This window comes from Zootoca vivipara, chromosome 5, assembly GCF_965207765.1.
Source record: "Zootoca vivipara chromosome 5, rZooViv2.hap1.1, whole genome shotgun sequence".
NCBI classification, from domain to species: domain Eukaryota; kingdom Metazoa; phylum Chordata; class Lepidosauria; order Squamata; family Lacertidae; genus Zootoca; species Zootoca vivipara.
The window spans coordinates 58,310,081-58,335,652 of NC_142588.1; the positions used below are offsets into that span (position 1 = coordinate 58,310,081).

Below are 25,572 nucleotides of genomic sequence, written 5' to 3' on the forward strand. Positions count from 1 at the left end.
CGCAGCTGTCTGTGGACAAACGGCAGCTCCCTTGGCCTGATAGTGAGATGAGGGCTTGAACCCCATAGTCGCCTTTGACTGGACCTAACCATCCAGGGGTCCTTTACCTTTTACCTTACACTTTAAACAATATTGTTCTCTGTCTCTTACTCAGAATCTGATCATATATTTGTGTGAGGAAATTCTGAAGGAAAATATCTGTTATCCCATGAAACCTTTTCCTCCTTTATATCTGGTTCAAGATAATTTTCATACACAATTCAACCCAACACATCCCTTTCTCAACATCCAGGACAGATACACAGTGAGCTGCCAATGAAAGAAAAGACAGATTAATAATAATAATAATAATAATAATAATAATAATAATAATAATAATATATTATTTATACCCCGCCCATCTGGCCGGGTTCCCCCAGCCACTCTGGGCGGCTTCCAACAAAATATTAAAATACAGAAATCCATCAAACATTAAAAGCTTCCCTAAACAGGGCTGCCTTGAGATGCCTTCTAAAGGTCTGGTAATTGTTATTCTCTTTGACCTCTGGTGGGAGGGCATTCCACAGGGTGGGCGCCACTACCGAGAAGGCCCTCTGCCTGGTTCCCTGTAACTTGGCTTCTCGTAGCGAGGGAACCGCCAGAAGGCCCTCGGCGCTGGACCTCAGTGTCTGGGCAGAACGATGGGGGAGGAGACGCTCCTTCAGGTATACTGGACCGAGGCCGTTTAGGGCTTTAAAGGTCAGCACCAACACTTTGATGGAGTCTACCTCTTCCCGAATCTGAGCGACTTTATCTGCAAAAAACTTTGCAAAATCATTGCAGGAGATCATGTGGCCCGTACTGGGCCCCGATGACAAAGGTGGTTCCGCTAAATTGCGAACCACCTGAAAGAGTCTCCTGCTGCTGTTTTCCGCAGATGCAATAGAATCATAGAATCATAGAGTTGGAAGAGACCACAAGGGCCATCCAGTCCAACCCCCTGCCAAGCAGGAAACACCATCAAAGCATTCTTGACATATGCCTGTCAAGCCTCTGCTTAAAGACCTCCAAAGAAGGAGACTCCACCACACTCCTTGGTAGCAAATTCCACTGCCAAACAGCTCTTACTGTCAGGAAGTTCTTCCTAATGTTTAGGTGGAATCTTCTTTCTTGAAGTTTGAATCCATTGCTCCGTGTCCGCTTCTCTGGAGCAGCATAAAACAATCTTTCTCCCTCCTCCATATGACATCCTTTCATATATTTGACATAAATCAGCTGGTGGGCAGCTGGGAGCATGCCTTGTTCCAGCAAAGGATAAACTGGAAGCCCGCTATAATCTCCCAATTGTTTCTTTGAAGCCTCACCTGTATGACATCAGGTGTAGGGTAAGTGAGTGTGGCTTCCCCAAAATGGACTGGAATGTCAAATGGAGAGACCTGGCTTGTGAGCCAGAAGTCCCCCAGCCCTTCTGTGGCCTCCAAATGTTGGACTCATAACTCCCATCAGCCCCAACCAACATAGCCAATGGTTTTGAATGATGGAAGTTATAGTCCCAGCAATTGGAGGGCATTATGTTGCCTACTGCTGCTCTAAGGGTCTCAGGCAAGGCATTCCACTATCCCTCCACCTTTTCTATTTTTCTTTTCCAGCTGATGCTCAACATGGTGCAGCTGCTCTGCATGCTCAGTCCTCATTGGGCTTTTTGGAGTTTGTGTGTTTGTTCCTTATCTCTCACCCCCCCCCTTACAAATCCCAGTTTCTCCTAAACATGACGACAGCTTCCCCTTGTTTCCCCCAGTGGACCTATTTTGGCCCTCACCACCTCAGTTTTCTAACCCCACTCTCCTTCAGCACACATAGACTTCCAGACAAGCCTGTAGTGGCAGTTTAAAAATATGGGTGTGGGAAGGGGAAGGTTGATCAAGAAAACTGGCAAAGCAGCCTGAAGAAACAAGCTCTTCTTCATGTGTGCAATGCATAATGGGAGAAAATATAAAATGAAGACATTCAAAACTGTTCTTTACTTAGAAGCTGAAATATTAGCCATGACTGTATAGTGCTACTACTGGTAGTCTGTCAGTGGTGAGTAATTTTACAAGGACACCTTTGTCTACACACCTTCTCCTTAGCACAGCAAGATGTGATGCTTTAAGGGTCCAAGAAATATTACCTGTTTGCCAGCTTCCTACACTTCTGTTTTGACAGAATTGAGAAAACAGGAAGATACCAAGTGGATATTGACGTATTAATTGGATACCTTCAATGACTACTACATAAACCAAAGATAGCTTCTCAAAGTTGTATGTTGCAGCAAAAACAAACTAAGTTAGTTTTAACTTCTTTTTATTGCACACAGGTGTATACGTGGTTGTTGTTGATGTTTTATGATATGCCTGCCAACTGAAGATCCTTTGTTAAAGTCTTTTAAAACTACCATTCAGGGCCCACTGCGCTCACAAGGTGGTATACAAGCAACACCACAGATAAAAAACCTCTCACTGTACTGTTTCAACAAATTTATTTTTCTTTTTCCTTTAGCCAGCAAATGATGGCATATGTGAAGTGTGTATGGAAGAAGGGTCTGATCTGTGCTGCTTTTCATGCAATAAATCATTTCATTATTCTTGCCATGTTCCAGAAGAATTGGTTATGAAAAGGTATTTGCTTTTCATCTCAGAGTTCTAGATTAAGGTGAAATTGTCAAGAAAGTCACGTGTTGACAACATCACTCTGTAAACCCAGCAATAACTTGCTAAGCTGTATACTAGCTCAGCTGTGAACTTTTGCATTAATATAGACAATCATGCACTTTGTATTGCAAATCAATTTCACTATTTTTCTCACATTAAATAAGGTACAAGTCTATAAAAGCAAAACTACACTGTTTAAAATATCTTGTACAATATTTCATCTCTCCTGTTTAATGTACAGTGGTACCTCTACTTACGAATTTAATGCGTTCCGAACACACATTCGTAAGTCGAAAAAAATTGTAAGTCGAATCCCATAGGAATGCATTGGGAGAAAAAAATCGTAAGTAGAAGCAACCCTATCTGAAAATTTGTAAGTAGAAAAAATCCTATCTAAACCACATCCAAGATGGCGGGCGGAGCTCCATTCGTAAGTAGAAACATTCGTAAGTAGAGGTACCACTGTATATTAGTCCTGTTGAAGCTAAACTAAACTATAATAGAAAAGTAGCTTTCAGTAATACGTTATAGCCAAGTGATATATTATATCACTGCTTCCTTTTGTAGAACATCCAGTTCAAGGTAGTGTTTAATAAAAATGACTATTATTATTAGCCTTGTCATATTGTGAGTTCTGGTGCTAAGTATTTTTCTAAGGAATGTTAGTTTAAGAATCATGGTTATAGCAAACCTTCAGAAATGAAATAAAAAAATTCCTTCAGTAGCACACGAAAGCTCATACCAAAATAAAAACTTAGTTGGTCTTTAAGGTGCTACTGAAGGAATTTTTTTATTTTGTTTCGACTCAGACCAACACGGCTACCTACCTGTAACTAGAGCTTCAGAAATGAATAAATAAATTTCTACCATGGCAGTATTGTCTGCAAATTGCATCATGCTTTGTACTGCATTTTTATAGGTTTTGGAAATGCACCTTTTGCAAATGGAAAGGTAACCTTTATGTCAAAGAAGACCAGGTTTTAAAGGGGAAAATGGCTGCCAAGGCAAAAAATGTGGGTAACGTAAAACCTTTTCCTATTTCAGTTTAATGCTAAACAAAGTAGTAAAATTAGGGCTGTAACATCAATTGCTTTAAAATTCTAAATAAAAAGTATCCTTTTAGCAAGGCCCGCCACCTCTGTCATAAACTTCCCAACATTTTTACCACCAAGACAGCCTGTGTTAGTTGGCAGGCAGCTCTCCCTCTTCCTGTGACACCCACAGTTTGTGACCCCAATATGGGAGGAACCCCTGGCATGTTTAAAAGCAGTGCTGTAGCAGCTTCAAAGAGCTTCACAAGGCTTTATTTCCCAGTTTCTCCATCCAGTTCTTCATTGGACTTGGTTATCAAACAGCTTGAGTACTCAAGTCTGCTACACTGTGTGGCTGCTACTATTTGCTGGGAGGGCAGTTTGTTCCATCTGTATTGGGAGTCAGGGCATTGCATCTGGCTGGCCATTCTACAGAATAAGGATGCCAAAATAAATATTTAAGCTATAATTAACAGGGAAGGGTATTGTATAGGATTAGCCATTGGTTGAATAACTTATTGAATGGGCCATGTCCTTTTATTTGGGGGACAGAGGAAATTGCATATAGCTGACTACTGTCTTGAGGATCTTAGAAGTCAGGAAGGACCAGTTATCTTTGTAGGGAACAGGGAGGTGGGGGAATTGCTAATGGCTGGCCACTGCTAGATATCTGCTTTGCGTACATAGTGATTGCAACTCACATCTTATTTCCTCCTATATCACATTCGGCAGCTGTATTTTTAAATTTTTGTTTCTGAGGTCTACGGATGAAAGGCTGTAAATAGATAGATGATAGATAGATAGATAGATAGATAGATAGATAGATAGATAGATAGATAGATAGATAGATAGATACGTTGGAAATCCTAGTTGCATGGCAGCTAACTGGTTAATCCTGTGTTGCTTCATATTGCTGTTTTTCTTTAAATTCTTCTTTTTCCTTAATAGAACTCATTCAGATGAATCAAATAAAATCAATTTTTTCAGTTTGTTTGTTTTATACACATGCAAATTTAATCAATTAAGTAACCAACAATAGTTATCAATTACAATTTCATAATCTATACATATAAAAATGTAAACTGGGCATGTGGGTTAGTCTCCACTTTTCTCCGAAACCGCTTGACCAATTGCATTCAAATTTGGACACAACGTCCCAAGCGAATATGCGGGTGACCATATACAGGTTGCGTAGATAGATGTCACACCTATGGCAGGTAAAGCAGGTAAAACCCACTGTTCCCGAACACAAAACTCAGACAGCCGAGGATGCTGGGAGCACAGGAGAGGTTGCAAAACAGTGCCCTCTAGCGACGGCTACACTGGTACTGCAGCTAGGAAAGCTTCCCTCTCCACAGCATCTCAGCTCGGCTTTGGAGACTGGGCCGAGGGGCCGGGATAGGTCATGGGTCAGGACAGGGTGGGGCCAATCACAGCGATGAGCCGGGGGTGGGGGGAGGAGGGGGCAGAATAGGTCATGAGTCGGAACAGGGTGGGGGCAGTCACAGGGATGAGCCACAGAAATGTGTGGCCGGACCAGCTAATTCCGAAATAAAATCTCTAAAGGAACCAGTAATAATCTATATTGGTGAATTTGGTGAACGTTTCATTCAAATAACTGGGACCTGTTTCTAAATACAGTGGTACCTCTACTTACGAATAACTCTACTTACGAATGTTTCTACTTACGAACGGAGCTCTGTCTGCTATCTTGGATGCGGTTTAGATGGGATTTTTAAACAAATTTTTAGATAGGGTTGCTTCGACTTACGAATTTTTTCTCCCAATGCATTCCTATGGGATTCGACTTACATTTTTTTCGACTTACGAATGTGCGTTCGGAATGCATTAAATTCGTAAGTAGAGGTACCACTGTAAATATAATCAATTTATGTCTATTGGCATGGGCTCCTAATTTCGTTTGAGGCCCTTGAACATTAGTTTCTTTCTTTTTTTATAGACATGTGAGTTCTTGCTTCTAAAGATCTGGTGTGAGCCTGAAGGTGCTGTTTTTGCTGATGAACCTGTCATAGTAAGTCATGATGGCAAGAGTAAAATAACACAATCTTGGAGCACTATTGCTGAGATTGTAGTAATATTTTCAGTACTTATACTAATATTACTTTCTGGTGGTGCTGATTTAACAGATCCAAACACATGGTGATAACTGTCCAAATAACCCCATTTGGCTCAAGAGGATAAAAGAGAAGCTGAATATAAACCAGTACGAAACAGTGGGGGATTTCATTGGAGATATGCGTCTGATGTTCAGCAATTTTCTGAAGTTTCATCAAGTAAGCATCAGTCTTTCCCTTCCCTTCCCTTTGTTGCCTGTGAATGATAAACACGTGAGTGAGCAGAGGAGGTCAAGTTAGGTTTCTGTTATACATTGAAATTAAAAAACCCAAAAGAATAAGTGTGAGAAAAAGTAAAAGATGATTTAGTGTGACTCAATTTCTCTCTGTCTCTCTTATGTACTCAAACACATAACTCCTCATAATGACCACAGTCACTCAGTGCTAAGACATCTAAGCAATCCTCATGTGTCTCTAAGAAAGCCCACCTGGCTCCCTTCTAGTCTTTGAATGCTGAGCTGCAAACCTATGTTGTGGGAAGATCTCAATATATTACTTGTGGAGAGGGATTTCTCTTCCGGAGGTCTTGAAGCAGAAGCTAGACAGCTGTCATTGAAATCCCACTATCTCATTGTGATAATCTCATTGTACTTGTACATATTGCCACGATAACCTGAAATGGCTAGGACAACAGAAATATTTGAACGTTTCCACCTGCTGTAGACATTTTGAAGAGCAATGGTAAAATCTAAATAAATTAAGCAACATGTCACACACATATCAAAGCTAATGTTCTATTATATTTCCCCTACAGGGCCAGGATGTCGCAGAAGATGGAAGAAGACTGCAAAATGAATTTGAAAAGAGCTTTCGGGAAGCTTTTTTTATTTGTAATTAGCTGCTTGAGGGCAGCACAAATTTACTAAACAACAAAATAGTAAGAGCAACTCAACATGAAGCATCCGTCCAGTAACAAAACATAGCCGAGATCAAAATATAAAACAAGTCTAATTTAAACTCATGTCAACACAGTTTCAATTACAATCTATGTAGCACAAGAACTCAGTGAAATGTTCTCCCTTTGGGCCTAAATGTTCCCATTAGGAGTGGAGGGATTTGTCATTTTTGGTTCTCCGTTTCTCATTTTTCCATTCATAACTTCAGTTCTCCACATTTCTGTAGCAATTTGAGAATTTTATTTTATTTTTAATCCTCATGAGAATTCTACAGCATTTTAGTGCAAAGTAAACACATGTTTGTATGCAGTTTTGACCGAAGCACATATTTTTGCAAGCAATAATGCATTTTTTGTATGTTATTTGCACTACTATATCCATTTTAATGCAGCTGCCCCTAGTACTGTATATGCCTTTTTGTAAATTTTCTTTGGTTGGAGAACAGCATCACAAAATTCCCCACAGAAGCCACCTTGAAGCGAGATGTTCATGTCCATAGGAGGAAGCTCCTTAGTCTAGAGCTGTTCCATCTGTCAATCCTGGTTTCTGCTCATCTCCACCACAGCTGGAACAAGGAACCAGGAGCAGGCGACTTCCGGTGACGGTGCGCTGGCGATCGGGTGATTAAGGAGAAGCTCCGTGGACATCGGAGCGATAAAACAGCGGATAAAAGTGAACCGGGGGGGTGTTTGCGCCAAAAAACCCCTTCAAATTAAGACGAGAGTACGGGTCACTCGTCGAAAGCAAGAAAAGCGGCGTCGGAACGGCAGAACTCGGTAGCGGCACCCAGAGTGGTGAGAGCTGCGGAGAGGAGCCTGACGCCAAGATACAAAGTATCCGCTGCTGCGGCGCCCAAATCGCTCGCCCAGAAAGCACCAGAGCTCTTCGGCTTGAGAATATACAGAGCCACCGAACCGTGAGTGTGTTTGTTGATACTTAAGATCTATTGTGTGAGACCACGGGCGGAAGAGCAAGTCGAAGAAACCTGTAATATATCGCTCTAAACTTGCAAACAAGAGCCCTGTGAAATAAGAGCTTAGAACTTTTAAGCTGTCAGATCGCGTGCCGCGTTTAATGCCGATCTCATTAAAAGACTGAAAGGAAAGAAACGCGGGGATAACAAAGTAACTATTGGAATTGGTTTGCTCAAAACTGTTTCAAAATGGAGATGTTACTTTAGACAAGTCATTCCACAAGCTTCTTTTCCGGTTCCAACGCAAGGGAGAGGAGGAGGAGGAGGAAGGAGGGGGCAAGGGAGGACTGGAGACGGGAATCCTACGGCGACAACTAGCGGAGCAGGAGCCTCTGGCAGGAGAGAAGGGCAACGTGTTGCTTAGGAACGCCGTCCGAGAACAGCACTTGGATGCCCTGACTTCTTGAAAGGGAGATTAAGAAGTACAAAACGATCCTTATTTTTGAGATAAAGCTGCAAAAGATCAGAATGGCTTGCTAAAGGTGAATGAGGGGCTCCCAAAGGGAAAGAGAGATTTTGGGTCTCTGTATAATAAGACTAATAAAGAGGAAGTTTGAATTTTGAAAGAAGAGACAATAAAGAAAGACTTTCTATTCTTTATTTCCTATAAAAAAAAAAAAGAGTAAGAACTGTATAATATGCCTATAAGGAAGTATAAAGAACAACAAGGAACCTCGACAGGAAGCTCAACAAGAAGACAATCCAACCCAATGGCAGGCGAGAGTGAGACAATGGGAGATATCAAAGAACTGATTATGGAAATGAGTAGAACTTTGAATGAAAAATTGGTACACCTTAATGATAAGATGGACTCTGTGGAATCGAAAGTCGAAGGGAATACAAAAATGATCTCAGAATTATCAAGTCAAATAAAAGAATTACATGGAAAGAATAAAGAATTAGACAAAGCAGTCAAAGATTTAAATGGGAAGGTCACCAAACATGATGATGCAATCAAGAAAATAACTACAGAATTTAAAGAAATTAAGACATCAAAGGAAAAAGAGGGAGAAGAAACCCGGAAATTGAGGAAGATGCAGGAAGATCTAGCCGATCAGATGGCGCTGATTGAGATGAAACAGAAGGAGCTGATTCTCAGAATAAGGGGCGTCCCAGAAACAGCAGGTGAACAAATTGAGGAGAAAATAATCCAGGGACTGTCTGAATGGCTGCAAGTAAAAGAAGAACAATTATTGATGGACATAGACAAAATCTACAGAGTGAGGATAGACAAGGCGCGTAACATCAATATGTCAATATTACCTAAGATTTTATTTTTATTTCAAATGCTGCCAGTGATTGGGAAGAAGGAGGTCTTTGATATGTGGAAAAGAGACATGAGCAATTTTATTTGGCTTGGAAAGAAGGTGAGAATTCAGTACAAATTATTAACGGATGCTAAGGAAAGAGGAGGATGGGGAGCCCCAGATTTAAGGATTTACTATGCGGCAGCCTGTCTTTGTTGGCTCAGGGAGTGGATCTCCTTAGAAGATAAAGAACTTCTAGGAATAGAAGGGTTTAGGAATACGATGGGGTGGCATGCCTACCTCTTAGCAGAAAATGAAGGGAAATTTAAACATTTCTCGGACCACGTAATAAAAAAAATCGATTTTTGGTATCTGGAATGAATTTAAAAATTTAATTGAACCTAGGACAGCTTGGTGGGCCTCCCCACTAGAGATGACTGCGATGGGAGGAAAAGGCAAGAAGGAGAGTTGGTTGACATATAAAGAACTAATAGTTAAAGAAGGTGATGATTTAGTATTAAAATCCTATGAAGAAATCAAAACATCCTGCACCAGCTGGCTTCAATATTGTCAACTTAAAAGTCTATTCAAGAAACATAAAGAGATTGGATTTGGGAAAGAGAAATCGAAATTACAGGAAATTATAATTGACGACAATACAAAATCATTATCTAAAATGTATAAATATTTATTGGAATGGGAATTAAAGGATGAAGAGATTAAATGTGTAATGATTAGATGGGCCCAGGATTTGGGTAGACCGATTTTTAAAACGCAATGGGATATATTATGGGGAAAAACAATGAAATTCACAGCCAGTGTGGGCATCAAAGAGAATATGCTGAAATTAATGTATAGATGGCATTTAACGCCAAAGAAATTAGCGAAATTTTATAAAAATGAATCAAAGAATTGTTGGAAATGCAAAAATGAGGTGGGAGATTATTTTCATTGCTGGTGGGGATGTAAAAAGATTAATAAGTGGTGGAATGAAATATATGAAGAGATGAAAAAAATGTTAAGGATCACCTTCAGGAAAAAACCAGAATATTTTTTGTTAAGCATCTTACCGGAGAATATACCTGAAGGGAAGAAAAATATTTTCCTCTACTCCTGCGCAGCGGCTAGACTATTAATTGGCCAAAGATGGAAAAAAGAGGAGGTGCCCACGGTCCAGGATTGGCAGGTGAAATTAATTGAGTTTGTTAATCTGGCAAGAATGACGGCAGCGATTAGGAATATATCTAAACAAAAATTATTACTAGAATGGGAATGTGTGGAATTTTATTTTAGGAAAAATAATATTAAGACTGAGTTAGCGATCTGTTGGGACTAGATTCACATGGGGGGAAATTTATATTTAAATTTGTAAGGGATCTATAAAAATGGGTAAATAGATTTAGTAAGAAAATAAGAAAAGATATTGCAAGTAAGAGAGAGTTTATAAGGAAAGCGATGTATAATTGGTTGGGAAGAACGACTTTTTAATGTAAATGTATTGATGTGGAGTATTGTTGATTTGTATAATTTTGTTTGTTGGTTAGTTTGTTTTTGTCTTTATAATTGTCTATAATTGTTTACGGTTTATGAATTTGTTATGTTTTTAAGAAAAGAAATAAAGCTTATTTTTTTTTATATAAAAAAAAAAAGAACCAGGAGCAGGCGTTACAAAAGCCTACAGCTACTTGCTACTCATAAGCTCCTGTGGCCATCATAGCTCAAGGTATTCATTAGATCAGGCATCCCCAAACTTTGGCCCTCCAGATGTTTTGGCCTACAACTCCCATGATCCCTAGCTAACAGGACCAGTGGTCGGGGAAGATGGGAATTGTAGTCCAAAACATCTGGAGGGCCAAAGTTTGGGGATGCATGCACTAGATTATTTATTCAGGGGTAGCAGGTCAAGCATCTTATTTCCAAGCCACTCTCTGCCCAGGCAGCTTCTGAAATAAGTACCTAGAGTTGGTCGAGACTAGCAAAACGGCCTTCGGGTGGTATCACTTCAAGCCAGTTGCTAAACACTAAGGGCTCGTCCACTCTTCACTTCCCCCATGTCTAGAAAACATGCGTCTGAGAGTTTTCTGCTTTCTAGGCACGGGACTGAGCCCTTCCACTTTTCCTGGGGAAACCCACTCTCTACCACTGAATCAGAGCAAACATCCACCCCCAGGACTGATGCTCCGATTCAGTGGTAAGCAGCAGGTTCCCTTGGGGGGGGGGGGAGCAGCAGGGTAAATGGTAAGTGGAAGTGTGGATGAGCCCTAAGTCAAAACAGTCAGGCTTCTCAACAACCCACCAGTGATTAAGGACAAAGCTTTCATATCAGAGGATGTGATGTCTGGTCTTTGCTTCACTGTAAACCAAACTGACCCAAACCTTTCAGTGCTACATAAAGATTTGGCCTTCATGTCCCTGTGGGAGCTCATATGAAAAAGATTCAGGGGCACTCATGATAAGTGGTTTGCTTGACAAGCAATAGAAATAGCACTTTCAGAAACACATAACATAGCATATGTGGGATGGTTTATTGTCTACTTATGCACTCAGCTTAAATGCCTGACTCACTGTTTTCAACCATGTATTGTTTGCCTTGCCTTGTATGTTTGTAGGTGTTTGGGAAATTACAGTCCACACATGTTAAGTGTTTTTCCTTGTTTCATTATTTTTTTTATCACAGTTCTGAAAACATAAAATATTTGTTGAAAAGGAAAATGGGAAAGGATGTGGTACCAAAGCAGCCCAGGTCACTTTTTAAAGAATGAATTGTTGGGCTAGCTTCTGTTTTATTCCTAATACACTTTTGCATTAATCGCCTCAAATCAATGGCTCCACTTTTCTGTACAAAGTGCAGCTGTACTTTGAAGTGGATAAAAGATGGCTAATTTCTTCATATGCACTGTTCTGTTTGATGTATCAAGCTTTCTACACTGCTGCAGGGAGCGGGAGAAGCCCCTTCTCTGCAACAAGGAAATGAATGAAGCTCAAAAGAGAGGGGGGATTTTGCTAAGTTTAATCACTAGCTTTTGCATTAGGACTAGAAAATGTACGGTAATTTTTGTTGAAAATGTGAATTGGGTGAGCAACCTGCAACAAGGCACATGCATCTGTGTATGTAAAGATGGGAAATATAGAAGACTTCATGGAAATAAACTACCTGGATTTGCACAACTCTAGTTGACACTTTTTTTAATTGGCCCTTCTATTTCTTCAGCTGCCTAAAATTTGACATATGCTAAGTGGCGGGAAAAACATCACCTGCTTAATTTCTTTTTAGGCACAGGATTAGAGACAAATAAAGAAGCATCTCCATTGGGGCACATTGCAGTTCTCCTCCCAACTTGAAATCTTGAATATATGCAAGAGAGCAGTTTAAGTGAAAATCTGGGAAATGGGAAGGGGAGAGGGCTTGTTGGCTTTCTCACTGCCTGAAGAATATGCTGCCATTGGACTATTGTAGGGTTGCCATCCATCTGGAATTTCCAGGACATATATGGAATATTGCTGTCTCTAGCAGTGTCCTGGTAGAAATCTGGTAAATGTCTGGGAAAATACGGGTGTATGGCAGCCCATGTTGGCCTATTTCCCATAATAATAAACTGCATTTTTGCTTTAGTTTTGGGCAAAACTAAAAAAAGCTCAACATCTTTGCCCCCGCCTCCCAGACTTCCACTGAAAAGCAACAAATCTATTAACTGAAATAAGGCAACAAATCCATTAACTTGCCAGCCCCATGTGAAAGTTGAACACACGAAAGAGTGTGATCAATGATAACTGTGCTCCATTCTCTCCGCCAAAATCTTGCGCCCTGCCAAGCATCCATACTCAGATCGTGGAACAAGCTTCTTCATTGAGCTCATATACAGCGTGCTAACATCCATCAATGACCCAGTAGTGCGACTGAATAAACTAAAACAGTTTATAGAAGAGATAGGAATTATCCGCGCCATGATTCTCAAGGCTGCAGCACCACTTTTATGTACTGTATTGCAAAGGAGGAAGACATTTTGGCGAAGGAATTATTAATACGAGTCGTCCTCTGTACAGTTCGACATGCAAGAGGATGTGCACGCACTGGAGTGTATTCTCAGTTCACATGTCCTGGAAAGCCCTGGCGGATCACAGGGGTTGGAGGCAGAGCAGAGCTCTGCTAGAACGACACGTGTGAGCGTGTGACAAAAGAGTTCATAACATTTCATCAAGGGAGACACGCTTTATGGGCAACACCTATTGCAACAGGTTTGGGAGAGCGAGGGAATGGGCATTTCATCACCTGAGAGAAAGGCTAAGGGCAGGGGCATAGCAAGGGGGGGGCAATGGGGGCGGGTCTCGTTCGGTCCCTGGCTGCTCACTCACTTGCTCGGCCGGTGCGTGCTTTGCTTCTTCCTGCTCGAGCGGAAGCCAGGGGTGGGCGGCCGCTGACGCCCCTCCCTGGCCCGCCCCTCTCCTCCGCCTGCTGGAGCAGGAAGAAGCAAAGCACGCGCCGAGCAGGTGAGCGAGCAAGCTGCAGAGTGAAGCTTTTTACCGGGCGGCAGGGCAACTACTCAGGGGCTGATCCTGCCAGGCACATGCTCTCCTCCTCCTCTTGCTCCGCCTTCCTGCCCCCCCGCCTCCTGCCCCTCTGGCTCCTCATTCTGTCCCTGCACCGGAATCCTGCTCCTCTGCTGTCGGTGGGGGGACAGGAAAGTGCAGCCACTCTCGGGTTCCCCCTGGCTGGCGCTGTTTCCTGCCTCTCTGAGCATCAGAGCTCGCTGGCTGCATTGTGCAGGTGGCAAGACCGCCCTGCTGCTTCCACTGCCCTCGTATTTGCAGCCCACTGCTGCTTCTTTTCTTTTTTGTATTTTTATTAAAGACTTGCTGGCCCAGCCACGCGTTGCTGTGGTTCTTTCCTGTGATTCCCCCCACTCTGTCCGGATACATGACTTATCCTGCCCCCTCCTCCCCCCACCCCTGGTTCATCCCTGTGACTGCCCCCACCCTGTCCCGACCCATGAGCTATCAAGCCCCCTCCCCCCCACCCCTCCGGCACATCCCTGTGACTGGCCCCACCCTGTCCTGACTCATGAGTTATTGAGCCCCCTGCTCCCCCACCCCCCCGTCTGAGCCCTCTGTTGTCTCTGGGGAGTGTTGGCCCCTCCCCCCTGTTTCTCCATACCTTGGCCCCCACCCTTGGAGAAGGAACTGTCAGCTTCTGGGTTCTGTTTCCCAGCATGCACTATTGTCTGAACCCTCTGTTGTCTCCGGGGAGAGTTGCTCCCTCCCCCCTGTATTTCCATACATTGGCTACTGCGCATGCATCATGAACATTTTTATATACTGTATATAGATTTAATTTATTTGAAATATGAACATGAGATGCATAAGTTACTATTGTTTTGTTTTATTTTTGGGGTTGTCATTTATTTTGGTGGGTATTGTATGATTTGGGCGTTGTGTGTTTTGTGGTTTGTTTGTTTTGGTTATTTGGATTTTCTAATTTTGGAGTAGGTGTTTTGAATGTAGGATGTGGTGTTGGTTTGAGGACTTAAACTGGGGAGAGAAAGTGCATGGTTGTTGTTTTTTAAAGACGCAGAGGCTGGTAATCAGTCATAGTATAAAGCCTAGGTTAGAAGGGGCACGACTGCCCTTACTTAAAATGGCTGCCGTAGCCTCGCATGTGACACAACGCCCACTAAATTATAAAGCAAAAACCCCTCGCCATGCCCCCAAGTGCATGTTAGGGGAAATGATGAACAACTGCCTAATGCTGCCAGGTGTTTATTAATGCAGCCGCCAGGAGAGGCTTTGGGCTTGGGCTTTGGAGGCGGAATGGCCATTTTGGCGGTCGGCCTACTCATTTTTCCCTGTCCCAACCCACCCATTGCTTTGGCTGACTCAGGGTCCTCCCTCCCCCCCCGGCTATATTTCCCCCCTCTGTTGTGCCTCATCCCTGTGTCCCCCCCATTGTGAAAGGGCCTATTCTGTTTGTTTTTCCCTGCTTGGCAATGCTGCAGCCTATTGAAAAAGCTGGGCCTTGTTGCTGCAAAAGGACTGTTTTCAGTTGGTTGCTGTGGAATTTTGTGATGTCATCTGGCAGCGCAGCTGCTGGAGTCTTCAGACCTCTGGTGGCGACGTCTAATTTGGGTGCCACTTTTTGTGTTTAATCATTATTTTAGGTGTGAAACATGTGGTTCTTTGGAATTTTTTATGCCAGATCCATCCCTGATTAGCATGGAACGTTGTGGCCAAATTTGTTACATTACGGTTCAGCAGTTACGGAGAAAGGTTGTTTCATCCGCATGCTCAATGCCTACATTTATATATATTTATATATATAGATTGGACCAGGAGCACAACGGACTTATTTGCACCGTTGAACCTTGAGAGTGGACACGATATTTCCAATCACTTTTTCATGATCAGGCAGCTCAGCATAATAACCCAGGTGTTCTGCCAGAAGATCTACCAAACTGGCTCCCAGTAGCCACAGTGGGTAATTGTACAGCTAAACAGCAACAAAGCCCCAGGCATAGATTACATCCCCCTAAAACTCTTGAAGTCCAATATCGGATGGTGGGCCCCCCTGTTGGCGACAATATTCTCTCACATTGATTCAACTGACTTACTCCCTGACAGCTGGGCCACTGCGATAATTGTCCCAATATTCAAAAAGGGCCCTACATCGGACCCGTTCAGTATTAGATCTATTAGTCTTTTACCTATACCCAGTAAACTATATGCAAAACACCTTTACAACAAATAAAGCAACTGGATTGACACCGATGCTATCATTGCGGAGGAGCAAGCTGGATTCAGGTAAGGCAGATCTACCAGAGATCACTGTTTTGTCCTAGCACATCTTATAGACAAATACGCCAAGCAACTCCATGGGGTGTTGTATGCTGCCTTCATTTATCTGAAAGCTGCCTTCAGTTCAATCTCACGAGTAAGACTTTGGGCCAAACTGAATACATCAACCATAGACAAAAGATTATTATTTCTGATCAACTGTCTCTACAAAAACACCATGCTGAACATACGCTGCTTCCCAAATGGCCAATCATAGGACCAGTACCAGTTACCAAGGGAGTTAAAAAAGGATGCATCCTAGCTCTGGCATTATTTAACCTATATATAAATGACATGGTTAAATGTCTAACTTCTCCGGAGTTCCACGCCCCCAAACTGGCCGCAAAACCAATCTCAGTGCTATTATATGCGGATGATGCGGTTCTCCTATCCCAAACAAAAATAGGTCTAAAAAGACTGATAGGAGAATTTTCAGCATATTGCTGGAGACAGTTGGCCGTAAACTATCAGAAAACCAAAGTCATGGTCTTCTCAAGAAAATATAGGCCCCAGAGCTGGCACATGGATAACCAGCCAATCGAACAGGTTAAAGCCTTCAAGTATCTGGGCCTTATCTTCCAGTCAACGGAGTCATGGGACGCACATCAAAAATGTGCCAAAGTAAAAGCATCTCAAAGTGCCAAAACGCTGACTCGTTTCTTCCACACAAAGGATGGCAAATATATTCCATCAGCCTTAGAAGTTTTTGAAGCCAAACCCCTAGTGCAGCTACTTTATGGGGCCCAAATTTGGACTGGTAACCATCGCAGCACTCTGGAATCTGTCCAATCAAAGTTTTTAATTCAGTTTTTTCCTGTCCCGCCATGCTTTCCAAATGCATCATTACGACTGGAGGCAAGTCTCCCTTTGGTAGAAGTACAGACCTTGGAAAGAACTCTTCATGGACCAAAATCGGTGCCTGGACCAAAATTGTTCATCAAAAACTTCTCTCCTGCGGCCTATCCCCACAGGAGTAAAAAGTCTAATCGGGCAACGTTTAAAAGATATAGAGCACCAGAATAATCTGGCTATTATAAAGAACTTATGTCCATGGTATGCTCACTTTCCTACCTCCCATTTTGATCCTATGGCTCCATATTTGCACAAACTCGCTATTCCAAAATATAGACATGCGTTTACACTTGCTAGATTGGATGTTCTGCCTTCTGCCGTACTTGAGGGCCGATTCCAAAAGATCTTACTCGAAAAACGAGTTTGCCCCTGTGGGGATGGCAGTATAGAAACAGTGGCACATGTCCTCCTGTCTTGTTCCCTCTACAAAGACCTGAGGAATGAGATTATTACCCCACTTCTACTAACCATCCGAGGTCGCCCATCTGCAGCCATAATTCACTTCCTCTTAACATACCAAAATGACCAGATTATAGCAAAGATTGCTAGATACAGTACATAGATGGCACAATTAGATTAAGGGCCACCAACTGACTGATAATTTAGGATACTAAAATGTGCCTTTTATTCAATGTTTTTATTTGTACATATTGTATTGTTTTCTCATTACTATGGCCTTTGGCTAATGTGAATAAAGTTTATTACTTACTTTAAATGGTTTCTCCCCTGTGTGAGTTCGTTGATGTATTCTTAGATTCCCACTTTCACTGAAGCTCTTTCCACATTCAATACATTTAAATGGTTTCTCCCCCGTGTGAGTTCGTTGATGTTTTCTAAGTGTTCCACTTACACTGAAGCTCTTTCCACATTCAATACATTTAAATGGTTTCTCCCCCGTGTGAGTTCGTTGATGTATTCTAAGGTATCCACTTTTACTGAAGCTCTTTCCACATTCAATACATTTAAATGGTTTCTCCCCTGTGTGAGTTCGTTGATGTATTCGAAGGTATCCACTTTCACTGAAGCTCTTTCCACATTCAATACATTTAAATGGTTTCTCCCCTGTGTGAGTTCGTTGATGTATTCGAAGGTATCCACTTTCACTGAAGCTCTTTCCACATTCAATACATTTAAATGGTTTCTCCCCTGTGTGAGTTCGTTGATGTATTCTAAGTTTTCCACATACACTGAAGCTATTTCCACATTCAATACATTTAAATGGTTTCTCCCCTGTGTGAGTTCGTTGATGTATTCTAAGTGTTCCACTTTCACTGAAGCTCTTTCCACATTCAATACATTTAAATGGTTGCTGCCCCGTGTGAGTTCGTTGATGTGTTTGAAGGTGTCCACTTTGACTGAAACTCTTTCCACATTCAATACATTTAAATGGTTTCTCCCCCGTGTGAGTTCGTTGATGTATTCGAAGTGATCTACTTTCACCGAAGCTCTTTCCACATTCAATACATTTAAATGGTTTCTCCCCTGTGTGAGTTCGTTGATGTTTTCTAAGTGTTCCACTTTCACTGAAGCTCTTTCCACATTCAATACATTTAAATGGTTTCTCCCCTGTGTGAATTCGTTGATGTCTTCTAAGGTTGGGATTTTGACTGAAGCTCATTCCACATTCAATACATTTAAATGGTTTCTCCCCCGTGTGAGTTCGTTGATGTATTCGAAGGTGTTCACTTCGACTGAAACTCTTTCCACAATCAATACATTTAAATGGTTTCTCCCCTGTGTGAATTCGTTGGTGTGTCCTCAGTCTTCCAATGAGACTAAAGCACATCCCACATTCCCTGCATTTTAACTGCTTCTTTGTTCTTCCCAATGAATTCACAGGTGGCTCAATAAAATTCTGATTGTCATCTTCCTCACCTGTTGGGGGGGGGGGAATCATGTTAAGAAAGACAAGAAAGAAACTGAACACACGTCAATCCCAATGTACACCTTCTCTTATTTTAACACCCTCTCCTTTCTCCACTGTCCTCGCTATGTTCCAAATTTTTAGGAATGCAGAGGAGATAATGGCAAGAGCAACACATGGTCACTCATATTTCATTTTTCTGTTGTAAGCGTGGGGTATAAATAATTTATTATTATTATTATTATTATTATTATTATTATTATTATTATTATTATTTTATCTCTCCATTCACACGAAATAAAACAGCAGCACTTTATAATACTGATCTACGTTGGAATGGGCTCCTTAAACACATCTCTGTATTTTTCATTTTCAAGTGAGGAAATGATCTCAGGCTCGAGTAACAGTATCTTCTATGAGTAATTAGCAAAACTTAAGTATTGTTATGCCACATGCAACTGTGAGAATATTGCAGTATATTAGATCCTAAGAAGAGCTTGCTGGATCGGCAAAGGCCCACCTATTCCAGCATCCTGTTCTCTCAGGGGCCAAGCAGATGCCTGTGGGAAACCAGCAAGCAGGATTGGAGCACAAGAGCCCTCTGCCTTCCTGTGCATTCCAGGAACTAGTACAGTGGTACCTTGGTTCTCAAACTTAATCCATTCCGGAAGTACATTCCAAAACCAAAGTGTTTTAAAATAAAAGTGTGCCTTCACATAGAAAATAATGCAAAATGGAGTAATCAGTTCCAGATTTTTTAAAAAACAACCCCTAAAATAGTACTTGAACATGAATTTAACAATCTTACGTGTCAGGGTTGAGACAGATGAGGAGGAGTGGTGGCACAACCCCCCTGACAAGGAGGCACCCACAGAGGAATGTGAGGAATTTATGCCGGGGGAATACTGGTGGAGGCATTCCTCAGAAGAGGTATCTGACAGAGAGGGAGACAGATCAGAGCTGGGAGAAGTTGAGTCAGAAGCAGGCCCCAGTCAGGGAGGGGATCAGCCAGCCCCCTTGCCCCCCCCATTCATAGCTCAACAACGCAGAGCGGAGAAAAGAAGAATGCAATTAGAAGCAGCTGCAGCTCGTAGAAAGCGTAGAAAGCAGATACTTAAGGGGAGGTCTCATAACCATTATTCAGCGTCTGCAACTGCCGTGCTGAAGGCATAGCTGAAACGCTCACCGTGTGTTTATTCCTGTATTCAGACTCCTGACTAACCCTGTCCCCGGCTTCCTGATTCCGGCATACTGACTCCTGGCTAACCCTGACCTCGGCTTCCTGACTGCACGGACTTCGGCTTCATCTGACCCTGACTGCTGGCTTGACCTGGACTATGTACCTCGGCTTCATCTGGCCCTGACTGCTGCTCTTCTGTCTTGTTGGCGTCCTAACATTACGAGACCATTGATCCATAAAATGAAATCAATAAACAATGTACTGTACTATAAAATAAGTAAGACAGTATTGCAGTTGATCAAAATTAAAATTACATTTTTTCTTACCTGCACTGATCATAGGCATTGTTTGGATGGGGGGCTTTAATCCATCTCCGCAGTCACACAATCAATCAATCAATCAAAAACAGTCACAAAAACAAATGAACCGAAAAAGCCTCCAAAACAAAAATGTAAAATAAATAGCAAAAACAAAAGTTGTACTGTGAAACAAATAAGCTCCAGACCACTTAAACAGACAGAACTTTCATGCTTGGAAATAATTTGCTTCTTTATATATAGGGAAGTCTCAGGAGCGTGGGAGAGGGAGGGAGGGAAGGGTATAAAAAGGGGGGAAATGTAATTGGCTATATTGATTGGTAATGTGTTTGTTAAATTTGTTCCATAAAAACATTATTTTAAAAAGGAAATAATTTGCTTCTTTATCTCTATTGTTCTGCAAATGGTTCTTTTGGTTTTGCAGCTTTTATCCATTTCCGCAGTCAATCAATCAATCAGTAGCTGAACTGGGTTCCACACAGTCACAAAAACAAAACTTGGGAGTCTCTTTGTTGGCTTTGTGTACTTATTTTGAAATATGTACCAAGTGTGTACCACAGTATCTCCAAGTAAGCTTAGAGATGGATAAAATTACAGGGGTGCTATAAAATATTATACCTCTCACACACAACCCCAGTCTGTAACACCAGCAAGTTTACACAATTCACTTATCCTTCTTTTTCCTAGACCTCCCTGCGCACAACTGTGCAAGACATGCTTACAAATTCAATGCTTTTGTGTACACTGATGGCACGCAAAACCTCATGTGGAAGAAAACTTTGGAAGGAATTCAGTATTGTGCCGTGTCAATCATTCCATCACAGAATGCATGTCAGCTTCCTAGAGATGTAATGGTTCTCCCTCTTCTCTCTCTCTCCATGAATTTAACATTGGAACTATTGTACAGTACGTTCTGCTTCGAGGCTGATCATTGGGCTTGCTTCCCCCAGGATCCTTCTCCAACTTGGTGCGCTCTGGAAGTTGTCAGACTTCAACTCCCATCATTCCATTGGTCATGCTGGCTGTGGGTGAGGGGAGTTGGAATCTCATAATGTCTGGAGTGTACTATGTTGCAAAACGCTAACTCAGAAGTTCTGGCATTCCCATTGTCTAAGAATTTCAGGAAGGAGAGAGGAAATGGCTTCTGCTGGACCCTCCGTAAATTGCAAAAGCACCCAAGGACCCAGACCCCAACCCTTACCCCAGTGTTTCTCAACCACTGTTCCGCGGCACACTAGTGTGCCACGAAATGTTGCCTGGTGTGCCGTGGGAGAATTACTTTATATATAGTCAATATAGGCACAGAGTTAATTTTTTTAACATTTTCTAATGGTGGTGTGCCTCGTGATTTTTTTCATGAAACAAGTGTGCCTTTGCCCAAAAAAGGTTGAGAAACACTGCCTTACCCAGAAAGCTGGCCTCTTCTTCACTCTCTCCCTCAGCCTTTGCAGAGAGATGGATGTTCTCTGTGTCCAAGGGATCCTGCTCAGACTTTGGGGACTTAATAACCACATCTTCCACAGGCAACAATTCCTGGAACAGAGATCGGGATGCAGATTAGGACATCATGAAAAGCTAGAGAAACTGACTGGCAGAGACCCTGGGTGTCAGAAATCAAGGCTGTCAGCTCGATATCACAGTACACAAGACATAATTAACTTGAAGATTTATTGCGAAACAAGCAATTAGCCTCGGAGAGCTGGCGTCAAGCATCCATCAAGTACACTCAAGTTGACCCTTCTGAAGAACCCTTCCGGCGTCTGCAGAATATACTGAACCTATGATCCTTGCATCTCTTGGTTTGTTTTCTGTCTAAACCCTTCCCATTCGTCTACCCTTTGGCCTCACTGGGTCAGTTGCTTCCTCTTCCGGTGAAGGAAAGATCCCTCCCTTGCTCTATGAGCCTGCCTGTGCCTCTCGAGAGCTTTGGCTTTGTTGCAGCCTGCTTCCAGCTATCGTGTTATCTAAATTCCTTTCAGCGTCAAGAGGAGTGGGAGTCTGCAGCTGTCGGGTCTCAGCTGCCTGAGGGAAACATGAGCCTCTGTGTTGCTGACTGTTGTACTTCTGTCAGGCTGTACTTATAAGCTTTGGGCTGGTGTGTTCCATGACCCTGGGTGAGTTAATAATGTTAAATAGCTTTTGGACAAAAGTGTAGGCCACTATCCTATACACACTAACATGGCCTCCACAGGACTGCCCTGTTAAAGAGTATTCAGAAGGCTTCACATGTGTTGGCCCATTCTGAACTACTGTGTCTTGACTAAATGAGGAGGGATTTGAAGGAGCCTTTCACCTGAGTGTACAGCCTCTTTGCAGTGGGGACAGTCAAACCACAAACCCACTGATCAACCAGAGTTTCCTGTTCTGACCAAACACAGTTTGAAGTTAGCTAAATACTCTGGCTTGTTCCAGATCTGGCAGCTGTAGTTTCCTGGTTTGGGCAAAATGGAAAGTTGCTTAGTTATGGCTCATAAGAGACTGCCCAGCTAGATCAGAGTTCACCATCAGGGCCGGCCCAATCATGAGGTAAACTGGGACAATTAGGTCAGCTGGCAGATGCAGGGGGAGATGGATCTAGCACATTCCCAGTTCCCCGGTTTGTTAGCCTTGCTCCCAGTGCAGGACCACAGATTATAAATTTGTGCAACTACCCAGGCAGAGTCCTTCTCTTTGGCCCTCTCTCACTAACGGGTGGGTGGGAGTCCTTCCTGGAGTGACGCATTCTGTTTCTGATGCCCAGGAGATATTTGTTTTAAACTTGGGTCAACTTAGGTTTCAGCGTAACTTTGCCAAAGAATCCTTAAAAACTGTGCTAATTTGTAAAGCACATTTTCAGGCTGCGATTCAGTCATCTGAACCTGGCCATTATCTTAATAAATCTTGCAACAACCTTGCAAGTGTTATTCTATTTACACTGCCCATGGCAGTGCTAAGGCTGCAAGACACGCCAAGATTTTTACCTCAGTGGGGAGACAAGAGCATTTTGGAAATGGAGGCAATTTAGAGGAGTAAAACGGGGGTTGGTGGAAGGACCCCTCTTCTGACGTAGCTTCTGCTCTGATGAAATTCAGAGTCCCCTGTGGTTGCTTCGTTAAAGTAACAACATCAGGAGATATGATCGCAAATCTCCCATGTATAATAAAGTTTAGTCTAGAAACCTTTTCAAAGGGGATTAGAGAGAAAGTGCAGAGAGGAGGAATATTCACCACCATAGCTAAACAGAACCTCCATATCTAGGGGCAGTGGACCTGTGACCTCCAGGTGCTGGAAACCCAGGTGAGAGGAGGGCACTTACCTTTCCTAGAAGCCCCTCAGTGTCCAGGAGCAGGGTCTGGTCTGTCCCCCCTGCTCTCCCGCTGGGCCACTGGCTGTCATCTGCAGCTCCCCTGAAGGAGGCCAGGAGGACACCATCCCCAGAGTGGGGAGGACTGGGAGCCTGTGGGGTTTCCCAGCTTGAACGATGAGGGTGCATTATCTTCAAGAAATCCTGCCACTGGGCATCCCAGTGCTGCTGCTGCAGCTCCTCCTCCTCCGGCTCCTGCTTAATTTGACATAAATCTACCTGAGGCAGAAGATCCCTGAAGGTGTCAACTTGTCCTGCAGGAGATCTTTTTGCTTTGGATTCCAGGCTCTCCATTCCAATGGGTCTCCTCGGTCCCTGCTCTTCCATTTTTACACTACCCTGCTGGAAAAGAAATAAACACAGAGTAAAATACCAGTGTAGAATAAAAGTCAAGAATAAAAACAAAAACACATTTTTTTAACCATTATTACTCTTTCTATTTTTGAGGTTCAGGCTGTGAATGACAATGTTGCCCAAACGACCCCACCCATGGACGAGAGGAAGTTATCCAAAGACTCGAGGAAACCCCAAGGTTTACAGAAGTACAAATATTTGTGGGTGGGAGAACCAAGGCAGTGATAGGGAAATCCAAAAACAACTCAGTAAGAGCACTGAGTGTGTTCAGTGGCCAGGGAATGCTGATCCTGGCTGCAACTTTAAGCATCTTAGAAAGGCAACAACAGATCTTTCTGTATGATGAAGGCTGTGACAGACCCACCTAACATTTAAAGTACATGGCTTCACCCAGGAAATCCTGTAAGCTGCAGTTTGTTAAGGGTGCTGAGAACTGTAGCAATAAACTACAGTTCCCATGATTCTCTGGGGGATACACCATGCTTTAAATGTATGGTGTCTGTACAGCCTAAGAAACAAACAAACAAAAGGAATATTGACCAAAAATATTTAAAGCAAGGTGCATGCATGTGGATACATTGGCCACACAGCTCACTGGAATGTGGCCTGCAGAATGAAGGCAGCTTTAAGCCCATAAATGTTTTGTTCCCCTTGCTCTATCAGAAAGAACAGGCACCCCCAAACTTCGGCCCTCCAGATGTTTTGGACTACAATTCCCATCATCCCTGACCACTGGTCCTGTTAGCTAGGGATCATGGGAGTTGTAGGCCAAAACATGTGGAGGGCCGCAGTTTGGGGGTGCCTGACAAAGAACAATCAAATCTGATACTATCAGGAGGAGAGAACTCCTGCATCTACAGAGTTAATGTTCTCAACATCCTATGGACACAAACTGTATTGAGATTTCTCTCTAATTACTTTGAGATTTTTTTCTTAATAATATGAAGCAGTATAGAAAAGAAATGAGTAATATCTGAACATTAATAACTCATTTCAATTTTGCCTTCCTTAGGCAATACTGTCATCAACATTTTTATCACCATTAATGCCTCTTCCAAAGAATCCTCCTTTCCTCTGCATTTTCAAAACTGGCTTCAACACGGGCTTAAGCCTCTCTCACTTATTTACACGCAGACCCAAGAGGTCACTAGCTTTGATAGCTTGAGAAAAGATCACATGCGTTCTAGATCTATTAGCTGTTTTATTAGCCGTGATGGATCAACAGAACATCCATGTGTAGGCATAGTGTACCTTGATTTGGGGCAGGCAAAAGAAGCCATTTCCTTGCTAAATGAATCTGATGGACACCATTGCCACAAGATGCGGTGATGGTGGCGGCTATGAGAGCTTTAAAAGGCGGTCAGACCACGAAGGAGGGCGATAGGTTTATCTATGGCACTGGCGGGGGGGGGGGCAGCAGGAATAGTGGCCTGCAAAGGGTGCCACGTGGCTGCAGAGTGGGAAGGGCACCTCCCTGCTGCACTGCTCCTCCTTTCCCCCCTGTCTCACCTTCCCTCTCCGCCGGTGGGAGAGCGTGAGCTTGTGCCTCTGCTGACGCCCCCCCCGAACCCACTCATCGTAGCCACCGCAGGGAGGCAGAAGCAGACGAGAGGGAAGGAGAGTCGTAGCGGAGGGAGGGCCGTGGAAGAGGACGGGGCTCCCTGATGAGTGTGAGCAGTGAGATTGGCGGCAAACTCAGTGATCGTCCCGGGCGGGAAGAGCTCCAGGTACACCGCTGATCAGTGGGCGACTACATGCAGCCTCCATCGCGAAGCAGCAGCTGTCTTGGACCCCTCATTGTGCCCCTTGAGCTCAACATCGTCTATATAGGACTAAAGGGAGCAGTTCCCCTGGGTCTCAGGCAGGGTCTGTGCCAGCCTGACCCA

The 25,572-nt window shown here is 43.0% G+C and overlaps 2 protein-coding genes and 1 pseudogene across 4 annotated transcripts in view; 2 read left to right on the forward strand and 1 right to left on the reverse strand.

The window, feature by feature from the left end:
• LOC118093497 (nuclear body protein SP140-like protein) overlaps nucleotides 1–12,119 on the forward strand; it is a 27,393-nt gene extending 15,274 nt beyond the window's left edge. For both annotated transcript variants that reach the window (XM_035132726.3, XM_088669700.1), the window contains 6 exons: nucleotides 2,518–2,636; nucleotides 3,589–3,682; nucleotides 5,661–5,732; nucleotides 5,848–5,994; nucleotides 6,590–7,319; nucleotides 10,614–12,119. In XM_035132726.3, the coding sequence (XP_034988617.3) occupies nucleotides 2,518–2,636; nucleotides 3,589–3,682; nucleotides 5,661–5,732; nucleotides 5,848–5,994; nucleotides 6,590–6,673 (516 nt within the window). In that variant the 3' untranslated portion in view covers nucleotides 6,674–7,319; nucleotides 10,614–12,119. The remainder of the gene's footprint in view (nucleotides 1–2,517; nucleotides 2,637–3,588; nucleotides 3,683–5,660; nucleotides 5,733–5,847; nucleotides 5,995–6,589; nucleotides 7,320–10,613) is intronic.
• Nucleotides 8,511–17,913, forward strand: LOC148685694 (uncharacterized; annotated as a pseudogene). The gene is made up of 2 exons (XR_015950050.1): nucleotides 8,511–8,943; nucleotides 15,794–17,913. The product of XR_015950050.1 is annotated as an uncharacterized LOC148685694 (transcript).
• LOC132592153 (uncharacterized) overlaps nucleotides 17,197–25,572 on the reverse strand; it is a 31,826-nt gene continuing 23,450 nt past the window's right edge. The window contains 5 exon segments of the mRNA XM_088669677.1: nucleotides 17,197–17,376; nucleotides 17,379–18,503; nucleotides 19,301–19,426; nucleotides 21,396–21,522; nucleotides 23,285–23,674. Coding sequence (XP_088525803.1) covers nucleotides 17,339–17,376; nucleotides 17,379–18,503; nucleotides 19,301–19,426; nucleotides 21,396–21,522; nucleotides 23,285–23,674 — 1,806 coding nt within the window. The 3' untranslated portion in view covers nucleotides 17,197–17,338.